At 43.2% G+C, this 27,367-nt stretch overlaps 1 protein-coding gene across 1 annotated transcript; it reads right to left on the minus strand.

Annotated features, from left to right (window-relative positions):
• On the minus strand, positions 1-27,367 carry Slc45a2 (solute carrier family 45 member 2). Its single transcript, XM_021183880.2, has 7 exons — positions 26,983-27,367; positions 25,165-25,341; positions 15,527-15,852; positions 5,866-6,009; positions 4,454-4,577; positions 2,417-2,628; positions 1-251 (listed from the first exon to the last, which is right to left on the minus strand). The coding sequence occupies exons 1-7, from the start codon at positions 27,365-27,367 to the stop codon at positions 27-29; spliced, it is 1,593 nt and encodes a 530-aa protein (XP_021039539.1). The 3' UTR covers positions 1-26.

Raw genomic sequence — 27,367 nt, forward strand, 5'->3', positions numbered from 1 at the left:
GGTTTGGTGGATGTCTTTTTATGAACCTAATCTACATATCTTACGAAGAGCGCCACAAAGCAACAGCCTATCAGGGCCACCGCAGAGGCTGTGATCACCACGACGACGACACTCCCAGCCATGTTGACCAGGAAGCCCAGGCCACCGCCAACCAAGATCTGAGCCAGCTGTACCATGCAGGTGAGAGCCGCGCAGTCCACGCCTTTGCCTCTCCCCTGGTTGTCAGGGCCTCCTGGAGCTTCCTGCCCCTTCTACAAGGGAAGCACAGAAACAACCATTGGTCTACAAGGCACTAGCGCACAGGGCCAAGAGCCCAGTGGTAACTACCTCTGGGCTTCATAGGATCTTGGTTGTAATTATTTGCCTCTGCTCTCACAGCTCTAGAAAGCCTTTGTGAAAGAACAAACTGCATTTCCATGCAGTCTTAAGCACACTGATGATGGGTTTCATGTTATTTTTAGGCATCCCAAAACAGCATCCTTCTTTAAACTTCTTTTCAATCTTTTGCAAACTTAAAAGGGATTCTTATCTTATAAACTGTTGAAAAGCAAGCAGCAGGCTGTCTTTGACCAGCAGGCTACAGTTTGCTAATTCCTAACCAAGGGATGCAGGGAACTCCACTGATGCTGTTTTCCTAGTATGGCCAGGAAGCCTCTTCCTCCACCTTTAATGAGTGCTTGCTTAAACATTGATATAGTCGGAATTCTCTTTGTAAGAAGTAAATAAATACAATGTTGCAGTAACTCAAAAAAGCATCAGTCCAAATCTTTTTTTCTTCCCTGGTGTTAAAAAGGCAAACATTTTCAGAAGGATGCTAAAGTTGTTTTAAACATGGAAGAAGCAAAGTTCAACCCTTCCACAGCGTGGCTATTCTGTTAATATGCTAACACTTGGTTAATAGTTAATCTTTGGTCCCAGTTGGTTCACATTGCCATTTGGTATCTCTTACATGCTAGGTGTTGGCAGGGCAGTTTTGCAGTTAGGACCTTATGTTGTCATTAGCACACACGTAGGTGAAGGCATTGCTGTCACTGTCCCCAGTACAACAGTAACACTAGCTGTCTTATTTGGAATCCTGTGAGCTAATAAGTAAGCCCTGTGCTGAGCACAGTACATATCCCTTCATGTTTCCTTCGCCACTGGCCTTGTGTAGTGAGTGTTGCCCTTGTCCCCAACTCAGAAGGACAGCTACTGTCTGGTGATCATTCCCTCTACTCCTTTGATATATCTATATCTATATCTATATCTATATCTATATCTATATCTATATCAAAGCTCCCCCATACACACACACACCTGCCTCTACACCAAAGTACTCATCCTCCTTTTAACTCTCTACCCTCCCTATTCCCCCCCCTCTTTCTCCCTCTGTCCTTCCCTTCCTCCCCCCCCCTTGCTATTCTTTGATTTTTTTTTTCCTCCTCCCTCCTTAGCCTCCTAGGCCATGTCCAGTTTGGGTTTTTTTGTTTTTCTCTTTCTGCTTTGAACTCTTCCAAATGCCTTGGAATAGTTTCTCTCTCTGACACACACACACACACACACACACACACACACTCACACACACACACACACACACACACACTCACACACACACACACACTCACACACACACACACACTCACACACACACACACTCACACACACACACACTCACACACTCACACACACACACACTCACACACTCACACACACACACACTCACACACACACACACACTCACACACACACACACACTCACACACACACACACTCACACACACACACTCACACTCACACACACACACACTCACACACACACACACACTCACACACACACACACACTCACACACACACACACACACACACACACACACTCACACACACACACACACACACACACACACACACAACCCTCTTCAATGACTGAGTGACTATTTTGGTGGTTTCCTCACTGTACTCCTCAAATACATTTATGAGGATCACTTAAGGTCCTGTCTTGTGGTCTGAATCCCAAGTCATAAGTGGACAGTACCTCCATCCAGGAAGCATGGTAAGGGTTAAGTCACCGTTCCAGACTGTAACCTCGAGAAATGCCACCATGCTTCTCTATACCTTAGATCAGGGGTGGCATCACTCTGGGCATCTAGAAATACTGGGGCGATGTTGAAAGCTCCTTAGAATGGTTGCAAAAGACATTGGGCCTCTTTGTCTCAGTCTGACCAAGGACTCATTTCTCATCAGTGAGTCTACCTACTTTAATCATATATTTGGGGTCACTATCATTGTCCAAAAATTCAAAAGGTGCATAGGGATTCACAGCAAAGAGAGAAGTCTCCTAGCTTTGTAGTCATGTTTGCATGGTTATACTTGTTTAAGCATCCTTCTGCCAAATTCCTTCTTCCCTTATCCTTGAGGTAAATTCCCTTTGTCACCCACCTCTTTCTCCTCTTCACGGTGGTACTCAGCAATGAGGTTAAAGGGCACAGTGTACAATGTGCTGGACATTACACCAAACATAGAACAGAGGACCAGGGTAGAGTACACATTTGGAAAGAGTCCTATGAATCCTGTTCCCAGGCCAAAGAGCAAATATCCCATGAAATAAAGGCCTTTTAATCCAATGTAGGAGACCATAGCTTTCTGAAAGTCTGTAGAGAGAATAAAGGGGGAAAAATTACAGCTGGCAGGCCGCACAATATCTAATAACTTCAGATAATCCTTTCTTTTGAAGATGCATTTTCCTTTTTAGACGACTTCCTTTGATACTGAGTCAGAAACAAAATACTTCCTTATCTGTGTGCCAGAAACAGCTGGCTTTGGGGATCAGTTTTAAATCCTTTGCATAAAAGACAGCATGAAGTTGCCTTGCTGACTCTACTGTCCATAGAGAAGAACAACGTACTGTTTAGTAGCCAGCCAGATATCAAAAGAATATAAAAAGGAGAGGCAGAAAAGAGACCCTTGGTGATGGGACCCAGGGATGAATGACACAGGAGAGTCATGTTCATTCTGATGAGAGAGGTCAGACCCAAGAGGACCCGGTGGACTGATCCCACGACCCAGAGTTAAGTTAGAGATATTAAAATAGCCAAGCTTCCCAGAACAATCTAAGTCACTATTAGTTTCTTAGCCCTAACCTGAAGGCAATCTGTCCAGGTAAAAAAGATCTGAGGTTCTCTGTAGACATTTGCCTATCTTGTCAATCCTACAAGAACTGTGAAGGGAATCCCACACTGCCCTATCATAGGCTTCTCCACGGAGACAAGTCTCTTAATTGTTTATCCTCCTTACCTAAAAAGTAGGAATAAAATATAGTTTTTTTTTTGTAGTAGAGGCTGTTAGTCAAAATCAAATGTGGCAAAACCTATAAAAAAAATCACCCAGCCCAATATTGGCACATAGATGATCTCTAGCAGTGCAGAGCTAGGTCAAACTCGTAATAATCCTTGACAAGCTTGCTTGTTTCATATTTATGCATGTGCAGAACATTGAGTCTAAGGCATCTTGCTGCTCAAAAGATATCAGTGCACAGCTCTTATCCAGGTGTGTAGGTAAGCCAATGAGAGGTAAGGAAAGAAAAAGAGAGATTTGGACACATCTCTATCAACTGTAGAAAGGTTGAAAGTCTGGTGAAAAGTGCCTCATTCATGAGGAGAAGTCAATTCACTTCTTCAAGAACTAAATTCCCTTGCCTCTGCTTCCCAAGACACCCTCAGCAGTGCTGTCTTTGTGGTAGGAAGAAATTACGGAGTTGGATTTTAGGCATGAGTGCTAGCATAGGAAAGGAGGTCAGCTCTATCTCAGTACCCAGAGTTATTGTAGTAACGGCTAGAAGGCTACGCTTGACTGCAGTGCAGATGGAGTTTTCTAGGGCGATTTCCCACCAGGGCATCCAGGTTGCCCTGTGGCACTCTAGGTAGGTGGAGATGCTAGATCTTCACCTGATGCTGTGTTGCTGAACTGAGAAAGAGTAGCAATATGCTCTGAGGGGAGGTAAATGGTGACTTCTGCCAATGGTGGGTGGAGAAGTAGGAGGAATACTTGAATAACAGAAGCACAATTTAAGGTAGCTGTGGGAAGAACTAGGAAGCATCTACAAATTGGTCAGATCATCTATGAAATCTACAAGACACCTATGAAATGGTCCTGCTCCATCCAGCAGACCAGGAAGCTCCTGGGCTCCACATCTTATCCGTCCAACACTTTACTATCTTATTCACAAAATTTCCTTTTATTTTCTAACATCAGTTTCCCAGAATCCCACTGGTTACAAGCACAATTCAAGGGGAATGACTCCTAGGATTGACTCTGAAAAAAGACACTTCCTGTGATCCTCTTGAAAGGAGTAGTTTTTCCCGGTCCCCTAAAATGATCAAAATCCAATCTTTAAAGAGAAGGAAATAGATTGTGGGATATAAAGTCTGGATCCTGCTGCTAGCCATTTGAAGACAGCCTTGGGAGAAGAACACTTACATGAATAAACTGAAGAAAACACAGAGTTGATGCACAAGCCCCAACATCCGACCTCAACTCCTCTTTCATAGATGAGAAACTCCGTGGAGTTGTGTGCACCGTAGGGATCCCCATGGTATACAATCTGAAAGAGAGTTTCCAGTGATTTTGTAACTAGTGCAGTGAGGTGGGCAGCTCTTCAAATGCTTCTCTACCCTTGGGGGGAGGGGCACTTCCTAGGGGCCAGAGTTCAAGCAGACAGCATTAGCACTCTCCTTTCATCTAGCATACCTCCATCAAGGGCCTTCATCAAGTACAGTGCCTGCATCTGTAGCAGGACCTTTGGCTACTTTACGGGTCCTTTTTCTACCACCCTTCTCCACTCCTATTCCACCCTTCCAACCCATCTACACTAGGTAGGAGAGAAAGAATGAAGGCCAAAGGAGAAAGGGGTGTTGATATCTTTACGAGCATTGAGTTCCTTAGGGCAAGTTTAATCTTCTCTATTGGGATATTCAGTTTCTTTTTCTTCTCTCTTTGTGCATGGCCACTTGACAAGTCACAATAATGACAACCAGCAACCAGCAACCAGTAACCAGCAACCAGCAACCAGTAACCAGTAACCAGTAACCAGTAACCAGTAACCAGTAACCAGCAACCAGCAACCAGCAACCAGTAACCAGCAACCAGTAACCAGTAACCAGCAACCAGCAACCAGCAACAGCAGCAGCAGCAGCAGCAGCGACTACAGCCCCTCTCAGGGCTCTAGCATTTATTTACCCATACAAGAAACCCTAGAATTCTAAATTTGCAGGAACTATCTGTAGCTGGCAAAAATCACAGCCCTGCTGGAGCACAAGGCAAATTACAGACAGCTGCTGCAGACAGTCTGAAGCAGCTCCATGTCCCACACCTGGGATTAAGACAAAAACACATTCCCATAACATTTCTGTGCTTTTGAAAGAAACCAAAATTCTCACTTCACGCATCAAACATGAATAACACTTCTCTGGAGTGATGTTAATGGTCCCCTTGTCAAGATAACACCTGGCCCCAGATGATGCAGTACCATTCTCTGGCACAGCTAACAGCCTTCCAGCTCACCTCAGCACATGCCATTCCTGTTTCCACTTAGGATTCTCTCTTATCTCTGAAACTCACCCTTCAAGACCGGGTTGCAAGCTTTTAATGAAGCTTGCCACGGCTCTGCAGCTCAAACCTACTCTTGTCTATTTGTTGCATTTGATTACATTTATTTATTGTATTTGATTGAGTAGTGGTAGGTTTCACGATATTTCGTTTCATAGCGTGTCACAGCCTACTTCTTGAACTGTAACTGTAAACCAGCTTCTTGAGGGCACTCTTTGCTATATCTATTGCACAGGCCAGACAAGAGAAGCTCTGATGAGAGTGTGGGCATATGCATCCATTACCTGTCCCATGAAATCTGTGAAGAAGAGCATGTTTGACAGGAAGGCAGTCCATCCAATCAGGTGGCTGACGCAAAGGCAGCGATAATGGGAAGGCATGTTCACTAATGCCCGAAGGAGTGACTTCATCGACATTGTCCTCTGACTCTGGCAAAAGAACATAGGTGTTCAGTGTAGATACGCACCCATCAGCAGAGTCAGGGTCAGAGCCACAGCCAGACTGTGTCTCTGTCACTTGTCTCTCATAAGACATCACATGTTGGTTTCCATTGGACAACCAGAGCTGAGAACCCAGTAGAGCCCACCAACACTTCTGACCACTACAAGTGTGTGATGATTGATGGATGTTACATTTGTAGTAATGTTTTAGGAAACTAACACAGATTGCTAATCAACTCCCTGTCCTTTGGCTAGGTGCCTGCTCTCCAGTAACTTCCCCAGCAGTTGTATAATATCGTTGCATCGATAATATGCTGCTTAAAATGAATGACTACTTAGCAGTCGCAGGCCCATGAGTAACTTTCATCACTTAAGGTTGGAGAGTTTTGGAACGGAGTTACACTTAGCCCAAGATGCAAGAAACAGCTAGCACTCTGTCTTTTAAATCCTACTCCTATAAGGCCAAAGCTCACAGGTCTAAACAATCCCTGGGATAATTATTATTCTTAGAGCACGGCAAGCTCGTTCAAGATGGAGTTCATGGTCTCTTGTTTTGATGGAACCCAGGCTTATGTTTTGATACATTTAGAGAGGAATCTGGAAGATACAATTAAGGTTCCTAGTTAGTGGACCTTGAAGAAATTAATAGGAAGGTTACCTGGTTAATACTAGTTGAACCACACAAGCCCTTAGAAAGCAGAAGTGTTCTTCCAACAGAGCAGAAGCAGAATTCAGAGCAACTTAAGCTTGAGGGTCACTGCCTTTGGAAACAGAAGGAGCCACGTGGAAAAGGAACTGGGAGTGGTCCTTCAAAACTTAAGACAGATCCTGGACAGTAATCCACAAGAAAACAGGAACCATACTGCTACCCCACGAGGAATTGGACTTTGCCAATGACCTGAATGAAGACAGGTTCTGCAATCTGACGTCATGATTGTAGTGATGTAGGACCCAGAGCCGAGAACCTACTGGAGCCCACCAATACTTCTGACCGCTACAACTGTGTGATGATTGATGGATGTTGTTGTAAGATGGAAGCTAACAGATTGCTAATCAACTCCCTGTCCTTTGGCTAGGTGCCTGCTCTCCAGTAACTTCCCCAGCCATTGCCAAGGATAGGCATAAGTGAGCTTTGCATTGAGTTAAAGATGTGAAGAGTATAAATAGACACATGTAAAAGATGAATACTTGGGGCTGGAGAGATGGCTCAGCGGTTAAGAGAACTGACTGCTCTTCCAGAGGTCCTGAGTTCAATTCTCAGCAATGGTTGCATGGTATCTGAAGAGAGCAACAGGGTATTCACATACACAAAATAAATAAATCTTTTAAAGGATGAATACTCATCCCCCAGATTCCTTACTTTAGATTCATACATTAACATCAGGGCTTCAACCTGTTGTTATCATCATCATAGTCACCATCGTCACCATCATCATCATCATCATCATTTGGTTTCAGTAAGCATGAGAGAGCTAGAATTTTTAAAATATCCACAAAACTGAAAACATAAAAAGTGTTCAGCATCTTGTCACGCAAGAGAAGAAAGAAACCTTGGAACATTAAGCACTCGGCCTCCCTAAGGACAATGGAAATATGAATGTCATCTGAGGTGGTTGATGGTTCCTTCTTCTCGGTGGTTTTAAAATTCTGAGTCTTGACATAAGGAAATTGAGATCTAATTAGTAGAGTTGTCAGACAGTATCCTGAGATTGTCTGTTTTCACTATAATAACATATCGTTTTATAACTCAAAGCAATGCGATATTTTTTCTTTGTTGAAGAAATCTGACTTAACAATTTTGGATTCATCCCGTAACTGACACTGTCATTTTCATCGTCCTTGTTTCTGTTTCCTGTTTTGAGACAGAATTTCATGTAGCTCAGGCTGGCCTTGATTTTGCCACATAGCCGAGGATGATCTTCCCAGTCCTCTTGCCTTCCCCTCCAGAGTGCTGGGATCACAGGCATGCAGCATCACACCTAGTTAACTTTATCCACCCTGCACTATTTGACCCATGGATGGCGAATATATTAATCTCCTTATACTTAATTAGTATAAAAATATATGCATTCTCTTCTCTCGTAGTTAGGGGAAATACTCTGCGTGCAGATTACAATATCTAAAAATAAAAGCTGATTGTAACAACTGTGCAAAATTACTTCTAGAAAAACGTAGGCATTGTCCAGGGAATGGCAGCTGGTTTTCTTTCTTCAAAGTAAGAGTTTTCTCTGCCTTTTATTTCTCCTTCCCACAAAATTGTACAATCGCGAAAGTAAACCTGGCAAGCATGAGTTCTGCCTCGCTGCAAATATTAATGAATCCTTCCGCCTCCTACCTAATTTTCAGCCTGCTTCATTGTTAACCTAATTTCTCTTCCCTTCCAAAAACGTAAATGTGAGATTTCAGATTTGAGCTTAGTATTTCTGTAAAAGATGGGGATATAAATACTCAGTATTTTTAACCGAGAATGAGAATTCAGGTGGCGTCTTACCCCTGACTCATCAGTTCCCTGGGAGAACCCCTCCCAATGGGTGCGAGCCTCCAGGAGTCATTGTACTGAACAGACTCTGCCCCATCCTCAGCTGCTGACTAAGACGTGGTGGATTTGTGAGTGAATAAAACTCAGAATCCTCGTGAGGAAGAAACCCAAACTATTCTCTGAAGGAGAAAACACAAACGTTGAGAAGGAAAACTCTTGGCATGCAGGTTTGGGAGATGGGATTTTTATGGAATCCAGTTTGAACTCTCAAGTTCAGGTCTCTTCCCATTCAAAACAATCCTAGCTCTAAACTGCGCAGCTGCTCTCGGTTTGGAACCAATAACTGAGAAAGTATGGCAACTTTGACCTTGGCTTTGATCCTGCCCTGCTGTGCATAGCTGGAGGCATCCCTAGATGTGCACAGAGAAGAGAAGTGCCCAATGCTTAGCTATGAGCCCATGATGCCTTCCTCTGCCCTGAAACTGATACTTAGACCTAGACGGACTTGAACTCATGGAGATCCAAATTCCTCTGCTTCCAGTGTGCTGGCATTAAAGGCCCAGGCCACCATATCTGGCTTAGTTTGTCTGTTAAACCTGACATCAAAACGATTCCAATTCTAAATCATGTGTGACACATATTGCTATTGTTTGCTTCATTTATTTTCTTGTTGTTCAACTGAAAACTACTGTTTGAGATGTGTTACATGTTTTGAAATATGGGTATGTTGTAGAATGACTACCTAGGACTAACAGAAGTCATGTCTCCCTCCCCCCCCTTCTCTCCCTCCCTCCCTCCCCCCTCCCTCCCTCCCTCCCTCCCTCCCTCCGTCTCTCCCTGACTCCCCATTCCCTCCCTGCCTCCCCATTCCTTCCCTGCCTTCTTCTCCCCCTCTCCAAAACAAACAAAAAAATTGAAAATCAACACCAATAGGATAAAAAAAAAATAACAAAGCAAAGCAAAATGAAACAAAAAGTCCCTCTCCCTGCCCCATACACACAGACAAAAACCCAAGCCAACATAGCAACAGAAACCATGGAGTCCCTCATTCGCTTGCTGGCTTCCTTTTGGATAGTAACTGCTCACTGGAGTATAGTTTGCAAATTCACCCTCCCATTCAGCACTGTGCCCATTCACTCTGTTGATAGTATCCTTTGCTGAGGAGGGATCTGTCAGTGCCATGCAACCCCCGTGTTTCTATCTCCCTTTGTACTGTGGGACGATAACTAATCATGAACCTCTATTCCTAGATAAAGGTCACACCTTTCCCTGCTGGTTCCTTCTCCTCATTTTACAGTTCGGGGCTTATGCTTAGGCCTCTGAGTCACTCTAGCTGGCTTTTTATATGCCATGTCATGATTATCTAGCTTCACTCTTCCATATGTGCATACACACACTTTCCAACCCTAGCCATTGAAGACCGCCTTTTCCTCCACTTGTTGTTCTGGCTGGTTTTTGGCCAGAGATTAAATCTGAGGATTAATTCTTGGTTTTTTATTTGATTCCATTGATCCATGTGCTGGATTTCATGCCTGTACAAATCATTGTTAATTATATAGCTTTGTGGTAAAGAAATAAATGCCCCTATCTTTGTTATTTTTGTTCAAGCTTTAGATACCTGTGGTCTTCATGGTTTTATGTAGCTTTTTTTCTATTTCTGTGAAAAAAGTGATTGGAATTTTGATGGAGATGGCATTGAATCTATAGATTGCCCTGAGTAATATGGATATTTAATAATGTTAATTCTCTTAATTTCTAATTAATTATGTTTTCAATATCTTTATAGTTTTTAACTATGGACATTAACTAAACTTATTCTTAAGTAGCTACTGTAAATTGATTTTAGTTTTAGATCGTATCTGAAACTGATTTGCTTTCTATTGCTGTGTTAAAACACCATGGCCAAAAGTAACTTAGTGTGTTAGCTAGTTGTATGTCAACTTGACACATTCTACACTCATCTGAAAGGAAGAGACCTCAACTGAGAAAATGCTTCTGTAAGATCAAGTCATAGGGCATTTTTTAAATTAGTTGTCTGTGCAGGAGGGACATTGTGGGTAGTGCTATTCTTGGGCTGGTGTGGCCCTAGGTTCTACACAAAAAACAGACTGAGCAAGCCATGATGAGCAAGCAAGGAAGTAGCTCTCCCCTCTCCTCTCCCACCTTCATGGCCTCTGCATCCACTCCTGTCTCTAGGCCCCTGCCCTATTTGTGTTCTGGTCCTGACTTCCTTCAGTGATAGACTATGACATGGAAGTGTGAGCCAAATAAACTCTCTCCTCCCCAACTTGCCTCTGGTCATGGTATTTCATCATAGCATAGAAACCCTAGCTAAGACATTTGGTTGGGAAATGGTTAATTTGGCTTACACATCCCAGTCATAACCCCAGTCCATCATAATGGAAAGGCAGGCACTCAAGGCAGAACCGGGAGGCAGGAACTGAAGCAGAGGCAATTGAATACTGCTGCTTACTGGCTTGTTCCCCTGCTTTCTTACACAACCCAGGACCACCTACAGGGGATGGCACCACCCGCAGTGGATTAGGCTCTCCCACAGTAATCATTACTCCAGAAAGTGCCTCTGCAGATTTCCTCACAGGCCAATCTGATTAAAGCATTTTCTCAATTAGGTCCTGTCTTCCCAGAAGACCCTAATTTGTGTGACGTTGACAAAAGACTAACCAGCACACTTGGCTGCAAATGTGTACTAATATACTGAACTTTTTTATATATCCTTACATTTACTTAATTTGCAGTTTGGATCTAACAGATTTTGAATTGACTTTTAAGAGTTTTATAAATATAATACCCTACCCTCAGCAAAAAGACAATGCAAGCTCTTTGTTTTCACTTGAACACATTTTTAAATTTCTTTCTCTTCACTGATCGCTCTACTGCTTTGCCCCATAGAACTGGCAGTAGATATCCTTAGCACAAGTTTCTAAAAGGATTTTTACATAATTTATTTTTACATTTAATGGTGTTTTGCCTGCATGTATGAGTGTGCAAGGGTGTAACTGGAGTTACAAACAGGAGTGAGCTGCCATGTGGATGCTGGGAATTGAACCTGGGTCCTGTGGAAGAGCAGCCGTCTCTTCAACTCCTACAGAGAGTATTTAATCATTGAAAGATGTTGAATTTTGTCTAATGTTATTTGCACATTTTGTCAAATAATCACATGGTGTTATCCTGTTGCAATCAATGTGATATAGTGTGCCACATTTATTGACTTATACATCATAAACAATCTTTGCATTCTTGGAGAACATGTCCCTGATCATGGTAGATAATCCTTTGAATGTGTTGCTGTCTTTGGTTTGCTAGTATTCTGTTGAGGATCTCGACATCAGTGCTTATCAAGAATGTGGGCGTGTGAATCTTTCATTGTTTTACTGCCAGTGTCTGTCTTTGCCGTCAGCATAATTATGATTTTATAGATGTGTTTGGAAGTGTTCCCTCCTTTTGGATGTGTTTAAAAGGCTTTGGAAAGTATTGGCATTAGTTAGTGGCATGCTTGGTAGACTTCAATAGAATTTTATTCATCTGTAAACACAGCATGATGTATTTTCACATTTCTTATAACCTCTTCTGTGATCTCTTGCTTGCTTAGAGGAATGTTATTGAATGTCCACATATTTGTGAATACTTTGAAGTTTCCTGTATTATCCACTTCTAGTTCTGTGTAGCTCTTCACTGCTGTAGTTGGAAAGGCCCTCCATGTCATGGTTTTCCTTTATTCTTCTCTCATACTTTACATCCCAACTGTAGTGTCCCTTCCTTCCATTTCCTCCCACCTCCCCTCTCCCCATGAAAGAGAGGGAGAAAGAGACAGACAGACAGACACAGACAGACAGACAGACAGACAGACAGAGACAGAAACAGAGACACAGAGAAAGAAAGAAAGAAAGAAAGAAAGAAAGAAAGAAAGAAAGAAAGAAAGAAAGAAAGAAAGAAAGAAAGGGAAAGGGAAAGGGAAAGGGAAAGGGAAGGGAAGGGAAAGGGAAAGGGAAAGGGAAAGGGAAAGGGAAAGGGAAAGGGAAAGGGAAAGGGAAAGGGAAAGGGAAAGGGAAAGGGAAAGGGAAAGGGAAAGGGAAAGGGAAAGGGAAAGGGAAAGGGAAAGGGAAAGGGAAAGGGAAAGGGAAAGGGAAAGGGAAAGGGAAAGGGAAAGGGAAAGGGAAAGGGAAAGGGAAAGGGAAAGGGAAAGGAAAAGGAAAAGGAAAAGGAAAAGGAAAGGAAAGGAAAGGAAAGGAAAGGAAAGGAAAGGAAAGAAAGTGAGCAGGTTTGCTAGGGATATCAACTGAACATGGCATTTCCAGTTACAATAAGACTAAGAACGAACCCTCAAATCATGGCAGGATAAGGGAAGCCAGAATGAGGAGAAGGATCCCAATAGCACACAAAAGAGTCAGAGATGCCCCCACTCCCACCATTAGGAGTCCCACAAGAACACCAAGCTAATAGCCATAACATATATGCAGAGGACCTAGCTCAGACCCATGCAGGCGCTGTGACTCATCCCTAAGGAATATTCCCCATTCTGTTCAATGGAGGGAAATGTGTGTCCTGATGCCATTAGGTGTGTAAGGTACAGTTCAAATCCCGTGTGTTCTTGCTGATTTCCTCTGGATAATTTGTCCAGCCTTGCAAGTCTTGCTTCAGTGCCTGTGATCTCTACTGCAGTGTATTCTGTCCCTTCAGGCCTGTCAACCGTGGCTGCTACTGCTGATGGATGTTTATCAGATTTCTCTTTTGGTTAACTAATCCTCTTACCATATGCTCTACTAGGAAGTCCCTTGTTTTACAAATTTGGCTGAAAGTCTACTTTATATAAGAGTGGCCAAGGTAGAGTTTTGTCACTTTTTCCCCCATACACACTAAGGGAATTTTGATTTGTTGTTGTTGTTGTGTCCTTACTCTATGGCATTGTTGTTACCCCCTCTTCTACCAGGAGCAATCTTCCCCAGATCTCCACTTCAAACCCTCATTCAAGCACCAGGCTGGGGTGACTTTTTTTTTTTTAAGTCCTCAAAGCCTAGCTCTATTTGCTTAAGAACAATTTCTCCATTTTGCGAAATATATTGCAAGTTTGGCTGTGAGAATCATTACCATCATAGAAATGTGTGCCATTTTGATTCCCTGCTGGTGGGCACACGGATGAGTGACCGTCTAAGTGCTGTCTGTAGACTTACCACCCATTCTTGACAATGGTTAGACAAGATGTAATGTTCTAGTACCAGCTCTTCCCATGAGATTTGGACTTACTGAGGGCCAGTTTGGCTGAAATTAAAAAAAAAAAAAAAAAAAAAAAAACAACAACAAACAACCTTCGACCTGGCTGAAGCTTTTAGTACTGTAGTGCAGGTGGGAGACAGAGATGCCCCACTGTGTCCATCCCTTCCTTCCCCAGGTATTTGACTTTTAGGAAGCTAAAAGCTTCCTATTTCCTCTTCTTCATTTGTCTTTCATGCTGCTTTGCCCTGTGAATCTCTTGCATACGTATTTCTACCCAACACACCTGCCTTTTAGAAAATCTCAGTGGAAACATTGCTGTTGTGGCATCTTCTATTCTGTGCCTCGCTGTGATGGTATAAATGGCTCGTGCCCATTTATAATCTCCCAGGCAAAGGAACTGACTTATAAATTCCTAAGAACAGGATCTGGACATTAGTCAATATAATGGTCTCAGAATCCTTAATATAGGGCTGTGTACGTACTCAGTATCTAGAGCAGTTTGTTAAATGAATGATAATTCGTTTATATTGATAGCATACATATATGCTTATATACTTAATTTAAAGTCTAAAATTCACCTTTCTTTCTTTGTATTGGTTGCAAAATCCAATAATTCTGGCAAATACACTAAGCCAACAGGAGAAGCTGACCTCGGGAGAGCTGTGAAGTAGTGGACTGTTTATAGAACTTTGGAGCAGATTCCCTGTTTGTGCTTAGAGCACTCACATTCTCACAGACACAAAAGAACACACCTTACCATCCAGTGGGAACCATCCTGAGTGAGTTACATGGGAACTGCATACTATCCCTTGCTGGTGGATAAAATTACATTTTCGTTTTACAGAAATGTAAATGTCCAAGGTCATCCATTTAGTAGTACCAGGATTTGACAAATGTCTAAATCTTTAGGCTGCTCTAAAGCCACCCTGTCAGTTATTCATTGAGTGAATAATGCAGGTGATCCAAGCACAAGACTTCTAGGTGGATCTGTTGTACTACCCCAAGATATTGAAGGGCAGCTGACAGAAGGCTGTGCTTCCTGGATCAATGTAGTCTAATCTGCCTTTTTAGTGCAGCGGAAGGGTTCTACACTTGTGCCTTGGAAGCATTTCCTGTCCTCTGTGGCTTTGAGCTTTCAAAATGTGGCTAATGCAACTAGTGGAGACTTAATTTTATTTCATTTTGATTAACCGTAATTTAAGCAGTTCTGTGCGGTTAGTGGCTTCTATATCAGCCAACATCATTCTAATCTCTTCGCTGACCATTTCCTCTGAACCTTGATCCTTTTCTCTGGCAGATGGGTTTTTGTGGTTTTGTTTTTCTTTTATGTTTTTAAGTTGAAGCTAATGAACCTTTTGCCCAGCTAACTGAAAATGGATTGAAAGAATTATCCAACCAAGTCATGTTATGCAAATTCATATGTCTAATCCTGTCATTAACTCAATGGCATTGTCATTTGAAGGAACAAAATTGTAGATTGTAATTCTTTATCTAAAAGACTATTTCCTGTGGCCAGAAGGTGGCTGGAGAGTTCTCACATGTCTCACTGTTACAGATGACGATGTCACCTTCCCCAGTTTGATGCTTTGAAAGGAGTAAGAGGCAAGAGAACCACTGAGGCACAAGATTTTCATTCCAACAGCAAATGACTAAGGGAGGTTTTAAAGGTTCAAATAGACTTCACAAAACTTCACATCAGACAAGCAAACAAGACAAATTTCCCAAAGAACAAAGTGACTTAGCAAGAAAACTTCCCCCATGTGGAGAAAAAGAAAAAAGAATTTGCATCTTTACCTGGCCCGAAGGCTTTTTGTTTTTCCATTCCTGTACTGGCTGCTCTGTGTCTGCACCTCCATTTTTAACTTTCTCAATAGAGCCGTATTCATGTGTCCCATTGGCTGACAGTGAGGAGCCCTGAGGGTCCTGCTGTGAGGGAGGGTCAGTTGCACCATCTCTGAGTGGAGCTTCAGGGATACTGCACAGGTGTGTGATGAAGCACAAGATGAGAACCAGGGCGGAGAAGAAGAACATGACTTGGAATTCTGTGCCCAGCAGCCTTCCCAGATCTAGATGCACCCAGTCTATGGCACCCAAAATGTAGCCAAGGGCACCTCCAAAACCTAGAAGGCAAAGGGGGTGGGAGAGACAGAGACAGAGACAGAGAGAGATGCATTAGCATATTCAGTCAGTCATGTTTATTTCCCACCATGCACAGGCCTTCCCCTTCTGTGGAAAAGCTCCCTAGGAAAGCAGAGACTGCCTGTAATGATGAAGCGCCAACACAGCAAGAGGCTAAGACAGTGTGGGTTCAAGTCTCAGCTCTGGCATTTATTTGCTGTGACCTTAGTCCTGTGTATCTTTTATGGAGTAATAACATACAAGTAACCTACCAAGAAGGTCAATGATATGGAAATGAAAAATGTCCAATACAGCAGTGAACACACAGCAAATAAAGTACCATCCTTGGAGATACTGTTGCCTTCCCAAACTGTATCCTCTATACTACTTAACAAAAACGTAACAACAAGCAAAAAACTCAAATTATTGACCCAAATTAGTCCATAAAAATCAATTTCCAGTGGCAGTAAAAAGAGATGATTTTATTATCCTCTATCCACCACCAAGCTTCTTGAGAAGATACAAACTAGCTTGGGATGATCAAAGAACCTTGACATCTATCTTCATCTCTGTGGAAGGTCTAGCTACATGCTTGCCCTTGTTAGCTACAGAAATAAAAAAATTGAAACGTGATTTTTTTCTAAGTTTATTATCATCGTATGAGACTCTAAAGGGAAGGTTTCCTGCTTCCTGCTTTATGTGCCTCATATAAACATGGCGTCACTTGAGAGACTCTGAAATTGGACTCATCAAAATTGATTCCTCCCTAATTCTGACATTTAAAACACCGTTATTAGTGTTCTGTTCTCCTGACTTCCTGCTTTAAATACAAACATTCCTTCTATGAGTAAGACCTTACGCAGATTAGCAACAAAACTGAGTACTGTGACTCAGGTATTGCTGACATTGGTGATTTCTTAAAACCTAAGGCTAGAAGAGAGACACATCAAGAGATTTGAAAATGTGTAGTAAATGACCGAATTCCAGACACATCCTCTACATATGTCACAAGTTTGGGTAGGACTGCTTCTTCTGTCCAAACCTTTTCAGCATCAGCCACTGAGCATGCCTTAGCAAACATGGGTTGTTTGACTTAGTGGATCGATTTGCAGTTTTATTCGTTGAGTGAGCTTCCATTTCAGATAAAGACAATATCCTCATCAACCAAGGGACGTGAAAACAAACACAACTGAGAGTTCCCACCTCTGATGATGGGTGACAGCTCCACTGACAATGTGATTGCCCCGCAAGCATGAAAATCAGAGGTCAGATCTCCAGCGCCCGCATGAATTATCTGGTCCAGAATCATGAGCCTTCTCTGTGGGAAGGCAGACACCACGGAAGAGAAGCAGGAAGATGAAGAGCCACATGTGGAAAAAGTGAAGCACGTGGAAAGTTCTTGCTATGAAAACCCACTGCATTAAGACCCAGTCCAGCCTCCAAGGCTGCAAGAATCCAAAACTATTGCTAGTAGATCTGGTAGAATGTGAGCTTTAAAAGCATGGCTGTGTATGAGCCACAGTGTTCACAGTGGGTGCACATGTGTTAGTCAACCATTTTGGCAGTGACAGCCCAGAGTCTTGGCAGAGTTTTGGAAGGTCGGAGTGTGGGAGGTAGATGTACATCTCCCTCCTCTCAAGGGACTTCGGAAATCCACCGCTAGAAGGGACCTCCCATGAGACAGTAAGACCTGCATGTAGGAATGGCTGTGCAGTAAATCCAGACAGATGAATTTGTCATGTGCCCTGCTCGGTTCCACTTGTCACACATTGCCATGGTCAGTCGTCATTTGAGGAAGTATGCTAGTTATTCACAGTTGCTACGACCTATGGAGTTGACACTGGCAAAGCATTAGTGCATGAACTGATGCATGTACCACTGTGCATGGGAGAGACTCCGGATACAGTCCCTGGGAGCTCTTGTCTCATTTTTGGCGGCAGATCAACACAGAACTTCATTTTGTGTTTCTGTTTAAGGACACTTTTACTGTAGTCTGTTGATAGCTCAGCCTCAGTGGGCTTAGAAACAACAGACAACATTTCATCACTATATTTAAGGCCACTTTAGTTTCCTTTGGGATGAGGTCTCTAGCTTTGAAATGGTGATCCTCCTGCCTCTGCCTCTTCAGTAATGAAATGATAGCCCTGAAACACCCCGCTTGTCTATTTTGGGGGGTTAATTTAGGCAACAAACTCTAATTCAGGGCACAAAACTGTTCTGTACATGGCACTAGATATTCGTTAAAAGATCCCTACTTGTAGTATATGAGAAGCAAAACAAGGAGGAAGAATGTAATGTCTCTTTGTTTAAAGACGCCTTTCCTATTGTATTCTACTTATTAGCCTGGGAACTCAGCTGGCAATGTGCAAATCAGGTGACTCAAATACTCTTCCATTCTATAGAGGTCCTTGGTGTAAATGTTGGTGTCACAATGACATTCTGGAGCGGACAAACTTGTGTGTATGGACTCCAACAATAGTAGGCACTGCCTGTGTTTTATCTTTCTACTAGGATGCAAGGAAGGGCAGATATAGAGAGTTTAAAGCTCAGAGCTAATCTCCCACCATCCCTGTGTGTGAATAAGAAGAGCAGCTGGCCTGGAGGAAGCTGAGAATTCGTGGTCCGAGGGAGCCTTGTAAATAGAATGAAAGATGATGGGTTCTGACTGCTCGACCTGACCACTAAGGCATGGTGGGACTGTGAGCAGCCTATGCCAGTGTTGAGCAGTTGTCGCTCAACCTACAGACTTTCCCTCCCAAACATTTGCTTTCTATATCACTAACACTTGGATGCAGCCCCTGAGGTGGGAGGGGGTATTCCAACCTGACTGAGGCCAAGTTCTCCCTGTCCTATGAAAAGTCCCTTAACATACAGGCAATTAGACTTAAGTTTGCCTTTGCAGAGTCACATCTGTTTTAGGCACAAAATTTCATCCAGCATTGTCCTTTGCTGGTTGTTTCCTGTGCTTCAGGCTAGAAAGTGTGTGGTAAACCAGTGTCAAAATCATACTGTTCTTACTTAACCAGATGCATGTAGATAATATGCAAAGCGCCTTTGCCCAAGAGTACACATGCCCTGAGATTGCAGGTTCTGTTCCCGATGGACGTCTCTGATTTGTGCTAACATACCAAATCCACTAATGGTTCCCACAAAAACACTCGCTGTCATTATCTCATCATGTTTATAGAAGGAGTTTCTCAATTTAAGCATGGAAAGTGGCTCACTAACCTAGTTCAGAAACTCCCTGTTCTGTGACAGGACTCATAAGACCTGACTTCACTTTCTTTTTTGATTAAGGATTAGAGAAGAGTATATTTTCATCTCATTAATAAGTCTGGTTTTTAAGCCATTTGTGACTACCTACAGTTCATTGTTCAAGTCTGCATAATGAATATTTATAACTCTTAAGTGCTAGTGCACCTGGACGGTGAATGATGCTCTTGCACCTCCTAGTGGTATCCAAGAAGAATGGAGCTTATCTGCTGAGGGGAGAACCCTTTTGAGCCATCGCAAATCTTGGCCTTGCTCTCTCTCGCTCCAGAAGCTGCTGTGGTACCTATTGCAAACCCAGTAGTTGCATGGGTGCATCTGGACCCCACTTCACCTCAGACTCATAAATCTCCTGGAGCCATCCGGAAACCATCCAGGTTCTCCTGGAACCTAGTGGAGGTGAATCTTCCACCCTTTCTTCTCCCAAATGGAGAGCTCTAAGATTCACTTTACAGAGCTCAAGGACCATGGAGATGGAAAGTAGAAGCCAACTCCATAATACCTGGATGGCACAGTTGGTGACATTTCCCTCCTTCTCTATGGAATTCCATCCTAAGTGAACAGTTTGTCCAGATTCCCTCTGGTGGACCTGTATGGGAATCCAAATTCCAGATTCCTGGAACTCAACTCTTACAGGAATCTGAACTACCACTGACATCATCTCTTTAGCTAACTCTTGTCTTGTTGAATGTTACTACTCCTCTTCTACGTCCAGTAGGGTGGCCTTGGGTTAGTCGCTTTACCTCCTAGCAATACAGCCTAAGAAATGTGAAATAGCATATCTGCCACACCTACAGCTCCTGAGCCCCTCCCACATTTATGCTCACAGCACTGGCTGCAGAGCAATGAAAAGGAGAGATATTCCTGACAGCGGGGATGAGGATGAAGACAAAACAAATGAATAAATAATATGAGACTGTGTGTGTGTGTGTGTGTGTGTGTGTGTGTGTGTGTGTGTGTGTGTGTTTGTGTGCCCATACAGGCTCTGTGGTCAGAACAAGAAGGCCAAGAAAGTTGGTACCCAGACTTCCATCACAGAAGAGAGTATAGGAAAGCTCTCTCCTGGGGACATTGGGACTGGTGACAATAACAAGCATAGAAAGGTAAGCAAAAAAAAAAAAAAAAAATCCATTCATACAAGGAGAACATAGAGTAGCCATCAGTAGAGAATAGGAGGGGACAGAGGGAAGCTTGATAGTAGGTGACACAGCACAGTTAGATCCAAAGAATTAAGTCTAACCATCTACAGCACTCCAGCTACTGACACTCCAAGTTTTGTGTGGCACCAAGTAAGAGAGTTAGAAGGTTCTCAACATATTGAGACAACAACGATCATGAAAAGGGGGGGGGGGTGCTAATGCGCCTGATTGATCACTGTACACTGTACATCGAAGCAGTGAAGGCGTCTTCACACAGAACACTGTAAGGACAGATGGTACATGCTGACTTATTAGAAATTCAAGTATTAAAGTGAAGGGGGTGGGGGATGTCCTTGCTTTCTGCTCTGGCTTGTCCTTTGTAAAGTGCCTGAGGAGGGAGATGTGAAAGTGTCCCACAGGCACAAACTTCAAAGGGAATCCAGTTGATGAAACAAAACCATTCATCCAACAATTACTCACAAATGAGAAAAAGTTTAAATAGCCCCAAACATGAAAGGTAATTCTTTTGTATCAAATAAAAAGTTTGGTTAAAGGGGTTCTATCAGAAACTATTTTTAACTCTCTTCTCAGTCTTCAATTATTTGCCAGACACAGCATTTTTAGTTTTTACATTAGCATTTTTGGGGCATACTTTGAAGTGCTTTTCTGAAGTTAAAAGACACCAAGTCTAATGCATTTCCCCCTCTTCCTCTGAAGGAATGCAGTCTCTCCCTGAAGCACTCATTACAGATACAACTTTCAATGATGGAGCCATAGAGAAAGCAACTGAGCACAAAAGTCTTCCACCTGACCCTTCACACATATCTTCATTCTGTACATGGAACCTTTCTCCAGTTTGTTTGCAATTAATGTCATAGACTCCCAGGTCTGGAGGGAAACAAACTGCAGACATCCTGAGCCTGCACTGCAGCCAAGGGGAGGCACGATTTTCCAAGGTGCCTGGTTCAAGTTTGCCACCAACAGATAGTTTGTGCTGCCCAGGGCAGTACAGTCTGGAGGTTAACTTAGCACAGATCCCCTGGGTTAGGAACTCTCAACATAAGGAAGAAACTTTCTCCCCATAAGTATGGATTGGTTGGCTCGCTGGTTTCCATGGCTTCAGGTGATCTCTATACCGACAGATCTGTATATTGAGTGACTATGGGTATGTCCACCAAACCCATCATGGCTTCTGCTAACCCAGGGCTGGAGAGATGACAGTTTTATTGGAAGAGACAAAGGGTGGAATAAAAATTGTTCCCCAGAAGCCAGTAGAAAAATTTCTTTAGCACATAAATATACACAGAGACACACAGAAGCAGGCTAGAAAATATTCACAATGAACTCTTCGACACATTTTTGCAAAGCATTTAGAAATGATGGTCTAAACAGTTTGGAAACAAATGAAAAGAACTTCAGTTTCCTGGGATGGCTAGATTGCCTGTGTGAATGTTATGTATATGGAAATCCAAATGGTCCCTGACATTGAATATGCCTTTGTCAGAAAATGCTTGCTTTGAGTAGAATACTGGAGCCATCTGTTTTATTCAAAGACAGAGCGGAGTGATAAGGCACTTCTTCTGTCTGTCTCTGTCTCTCTCTGTCTCTGTCTCTCTCTGTCTCTCTGTCTCTCTCTCTCTCTCTCTCATACACACACACACATACACACACACACACTGTACATGCCGCTTTACATACACAGAACAAGACATGCCACATTTTATGAGTGGCCCAGTAGTGATCATTATGAACAATGCAGCATCATCACTGAGTACTCAGAGACTTTAGAAACGAGGCTCTAAATTGGGCAGAATGTTGGTGTACTGGCCTAGATGAGGAGGAGTGTGCACTTGCCCTTCTACTGGGGACTGGGCCTGCTTGAAGCTGTGCACAGTGTGTGTCCCACAGGACCAAACACAAACACTGGAGACACTGCCTGTCATCCAGAGTTTGGTCCTTATACTGAGACAGAACAATGGAAAACAAAGAAATCAAACGTTTCTTTAAGGCCAACACAGTTATGTCTGTATTTTATGTAAGGATTGGCTTTCTCCTTTGTAGTAATAAGTGCTCCTTCTTTCTTAGTAATGGATCCCAATTTGTTCCAGGGAAACAAGTGTCCCCGTCCCTAAAAATGAAAAACTAAACAGACCCTCACTTTCAACCTCAGTGGCCTACGGGATGATCTAGATACACTCAGTGAGAAACAAATAAATGTCTGTGGAGAGTAGAAACCTCTTTCCTCCTTTAAAAAGACAATATCTCTTCCCCTTCCTTCTTCCGTGACTCTTCTCTCCACCCCCACCTCTCACCCCACTCCTCTTACAGAAACACGCTAGAACTATGGCAACCGTCATGTATCCAAAAGGCAACACACCGAGAAAGTAAGCAAATAAAAGTTAAGTTGGTGCTGACATAGACTGCTGACCAAGCACCAACATGTATTCTCTCCCCTAAATGCTTGTTGTTCAAGAAGAATAAACCAATATCAGTGTTTGACCCACTGTCCTGTGAGCACTGTTATGATCACCCCCTTTCCTCAGGCCTTGAGCACCTGCCACTCACAGGAGGACCGGAAGAGTCAGGATGTAGATAATAGGGAGGGACTCCAATGGGATTGCAACTAAGTAGCACACTAACATGCACAGAATGCTGTTCACCTCTGCAGCACCTCTCAGCTTCTCACCCATTCATTCACACGCACATTTTTTGTCAATAGCGTCTTCTTTCACAAACTGTATGGTACAAATGGGTTGGTCAGGAATGTTCTAAAATAGGAGGCAGAAAAATTGAAAGGCTACGAAAGAAATTAGATGGCAATTGTCCTTTGAGAACAAAGTGAGCTTTTAAATTGAGAAGTACTAGAGAGTTTCCTCATAGGCGGGCTGAACTTTCCCTTGTCACCAATTGCCCTTCCCGTCAAAGTCAGGGTCTGCAGGCATTTTAGGAGGACACAGGATGACAGATGTCTGCAAGTCAGGAAGAGAGGCTTTCCCAGAACCCATCTCTGTCAACACCTTGACCTTGGATTGCTCTCCTCCATGACTGTAGCAATAACCTTTCTGCTAGTCAAGCCAGCTGGGCGGCAGCAGTCCCGTGGCATGGCAGACCAGGCTGACCAGAGAACCCCCAGGGGCTGTGCACTGATGGACCTGTGAATGGTGATGTGCAGCCCACCTCTCCCTGCTCAAGAAATCCATTCACTAAACTTCTGTACTTTGATTATTTTGTGGATTGAGTCCAAGGCTAAGTTAGAAATTACGTCAAATAGAAATTATGTCAAATGGCAATTTTGTCTGGGACCTTCTTCTTAGGAGGAGGGTGGGAATTTTCGAGTATTTTTGACTCCAGTGGGACACTCTGAGCAACACAAGACCTTGAGTACAGAGAAGAAAAGCAGGCAGATCTGGGATGAGTTGAGGAAAAGAAATAAATATGATCAAAATATAGTGTTTGAAATTCTCAACAAATAAGTAAGACATCATTAAAATTAAGAATAGAAGAAGGAAAGGGCAGGTTCCCTCTTGCATTGTGTCAGTATTTATTCTGAGCATGTGCAGTGTGACTGTCCATGGTAAAAGATCCAGGAGACGAGAGAATGAAACAGCCCTGAGGTCTGCCCTGGAAATACAGTGAGAGTTATTTGGAGCACAAAGAATGTGGAGGAATAATGAAAGATGTGGCTTGAGGTGTGGGGTGAACACAGCCTGTGGGTTGGTGGGGTGGAGAGATGGCTCAGTGGTTAAAAATGTTTGTTGAGCTTAATGATGAGGATAAAATTTCCATGGGAGTAGACGTCCAGGTGAGGGGATAAGGCTGCTGAGCAATAAGAGCAAAGATGAAGCAGGAATCTTCTCAAACCCTAGCTTTATTCTGCAGCATTTATACGTCCAGACACATGGAGGCCAGGGGCCTCCTCCTGCCTTCTGTGTCATGGCTGCCCTGCTGCCTTCTTTAAAAGCAGTAGAATGGTTTGCTGCACTGGGTAGCCTTGTCCCTCCATAGTTTCACTGTTTTTATATTTCCAGAATGACAAGGCTACACTGGATGGCTTCACATGCAGGAGCTAATCTTGGCTCTGAGGGTAGGACCCCCATGGCCATGGGAGGAGCTAGGGTTCCTCAAACCTTAAGTACCCTTGGCCTGACTAAGAAGGCAATATAATTAAGTGGTCTGACAGAGTCCTGCTAGATATAAAGATCCCCCTGGCTTCACTTAAAGTGTTAACAGGGTCCAGCGCCTACCTGGTGTGCTACCAAGCACTGCTTAGGAAACAGCCCAGTGGCAATCAAGGGAGGCTGACAACAGGTCCCTAGGAATTGAGAGAGCCGTCAATGCCCACCCAACATGGACATTTACAGATTGATCTCTTTATATACTGAAAAGCTCTTGAAGATGGTAGAGTTTCGTTTACTTGCTTTAACTCTAGTTTTGGTTTCAAATGCATCTCTTAGGATACCTGCCATATTATCTCCAGTCCTTATCAAATAAAAGGCAAACTCCTAGGCCTCATCTGAGATGGACTGAATTAGCATAAGGGGAGGAAGAACCCAGAAACCTGCATTTTCAATGCATCCCTAGTAAGACTGGGGCTGCATGACAGACGAATGCCCGGAGGCTCATTGTGTTAAAGAGAATGTTCAGTGCACGGGACTCCTTCCTACATTCTGCAGTGTTCTGAAGAAACCTCTTATGTAAACTTCCTTTTCAGGAACTCTGCAGCCCAGTCATGAGCTTACTTTGTTCAGGGACACAGATGGAGACAGGCCAGAGCGCGTGATAGGCACTTCCTATCAACTGACCCATTCATCCAAAAGGTTCTAAGTGCAGAGACACTGGATGCTTCGGCTGACATTCCTCCCTGTCTGCAAAGCGGATGGACCACCTTTCTGGAACATTCCCTACCTGTGAAGAGGGCATGGTAGTGGAGGCCCTTCTCCTTGTCCTGGTGGGAGCAGACATCAAATAAGTAGGCTTTGATGGGCCCGTCAATGAAGTCAGCAGAAAAATCAAAGAGAACCACACCTACCATGGTGATGCTTATGGCCCAGATCAGCTTCTGCCTTGGGTTAGCAACCAAAGCTAAAAGAAAAACAAACATAAGCCTTTTAAATCAGGTTTAAACAACCCACATATTTTTATTTCACTTAAACTCTCATCAAATCACCTTGTTTTGGTTTTGTAGGTTGGGTTTTATATCTAAAAAATGGCTTCCCCCACCCCCCATGTTTAAGAAAGTACCAATTGGATGCCTCGGAAAGACAAATGCATAGGTAGAAATACAAATACATAGGTTGGTGATAGGAGAAAATGGGGGGTGACTTCCAGTGGTGGAGACTTTCTTTGGGGAGGGGTATGAAAATATCCTAGAAATAGAGTGGTAATAGTTGCGCGATCTTGGGACTGTTCTAAAGAGCACCGGGTTACACATTTTATCAGAATATTCTGGGGTTCTAATGACATCTCTTTAAATTAAAAATAATAATATGAAATAAGATGGATACAATTCTTCAAATCCCAGCTGCAGTGACAGCTACTCTTTGAGGCACCCCTTTATGCAAGTGTGGACCCACAGTTGTACAGAGGCACCCAAACACGGGGCTCCTCAGTCTCTGGAGTACCTGAGTGCCATCCTAACTGTTTGGTCAAAATACAGATTGCTGGCCCCATTTTCCAGGACTCTGACTTGGCCGGTGTGGGGAGTGAGTATGAGAATCTGTGGCTCCATCGCCCTTTGATGCACACTTTTGAATGGCCCAGACAAACGAAAACCTTGTCTATCCCCAACCAACCCCCTCCAGTTCCTTTGGTTTATCAAGACAGGCACTGTAGTGCTTTTAACACATATGTAAGATCCATTCTATCTGTATGCTCTGTCCATCTACCTAATCTGTCAAGAATGAAGAAGTTGTTTCCCTGACTTGTAGTTTGCTTTGTTAACCTAAGAGTGGTGTGTCAGATATGAACATATTTGAAACATTCCTGTATAAAAGAGAAAGCTCTCCTCTCTTTCCTACCTCCAGTACTTATCTTATATTTCCTACTTATATCTTACACTTCCATATTTGTACATCCTCCTAAATATATAAAAATGGTACCTGCTTGAGCTGTATCACACTCATTCACTCATTCTACTGGCATAAATGGTATTGAAATATGTGCCCCTCAGGATCTCTTTTCCAAGATACTGTCACCAAGTACATAGAAGTTAGTAGCTGATTTGCAGCTAGAAATATTGCTTTAATACCAAATTCTTCGTCCAGAATTTGCAATGCAAAAGCACTCCCAGAGCTGACAGGCCTGTGCCCTAAACCAATTAAAATGTTAAGCACCCAGAATTAGGCCTTATTTGTACACAGCAGGTAGTTTGTTACAAAGGTTTATAGCTTGTCAATTTAACAAAGTCTTCCATGAGGCGTAAGTGGCTCAAAACTCCTTTGACTGGTAAATAAGTAAAAATAATTTTTAATAATATAATTTGATGAAGTAGATATAAGTTCAATCCCATTTTTTAAAACCTTGCAATAATAAAAGACAGCGTCGAGATGGTTCTGGAAGCAAAAGCTCCTCAGCCCCAGGCTCGGGGTCATCGAAAGGTGGGAGGGAGGTCACACATGCTGAGAGAGAGAGAACGTTAGTTCTAGCCATTTTCTATGCGGCATTAAAAATACTGATGACATTTTAACCCAGCAGTTAACTACGGGATCTGTGCGATCCACTTACCTGATACGACCGCATCTCCATTGAGGTACAGAGCCATTCCCAAGAGCATCATAATGGCCAGAGTCAGGATGTAGGGTCTCCGGCGACCCCACCGGGCCCTGCAGTGATCACTGGCTGATCCCACCACAGGCTGGAGCAAGAATCCCAAGATGGGGCTTAGGAGCCACACCATGCTGTACAGGCTCTTAGGCAGGCCCACGCTGAGCAGAACTGGAGTCACATAAGCTGCCTCCACCGCATAGCAAAACTCTCGGCCAAACATGGCCATGCTGTGCATGACGAGTCTCCCCGTGGATCTCTTGGGTTGCTCCACAGAGCCAAAGGGGCAATCCTCGGCTAAGGATTGATAGGTATGGGTGTCAGTCGGCCCATTGCTTCCACTCAT

Source organism: Mus caroli, unplaced genomic scaffold (assembly GCF_978045245.1).
Source record: "Mus caroli unplaced genomic scaffold, Mus_caroli_1 scaffold_16, whole genome shotgun sequence".
Classification (NCBI taxonomy): Eukaryota; Metazoa; Chordata; class Mammalia; order Rodentia; family Muridae; genus Mus; species Mus caroli.

Coding starts and splice junctions, on each gene's coding strand:
- Slc45a2 (XM_021183880.2), bottom strand. CDS start 27,367: ATGAGTGGAAGCAATGGGCCGACTGACACCCATACCTATCAATCCTTA. Junction 4,578..5,865: donor TCACAGATTTCATGGGACAG/GTAATGGATGCA, acceptor ACTCTCTTTCAG/ATTGTATACCATGGGGATCC. Junction 2,629..4,453: donor GTTTTCTTCAGTTTATTCAT/GTAAGTGTTCTT, acceptor TTCTCTCTACAG/ACTTTCAGAAAGCTATGGTC.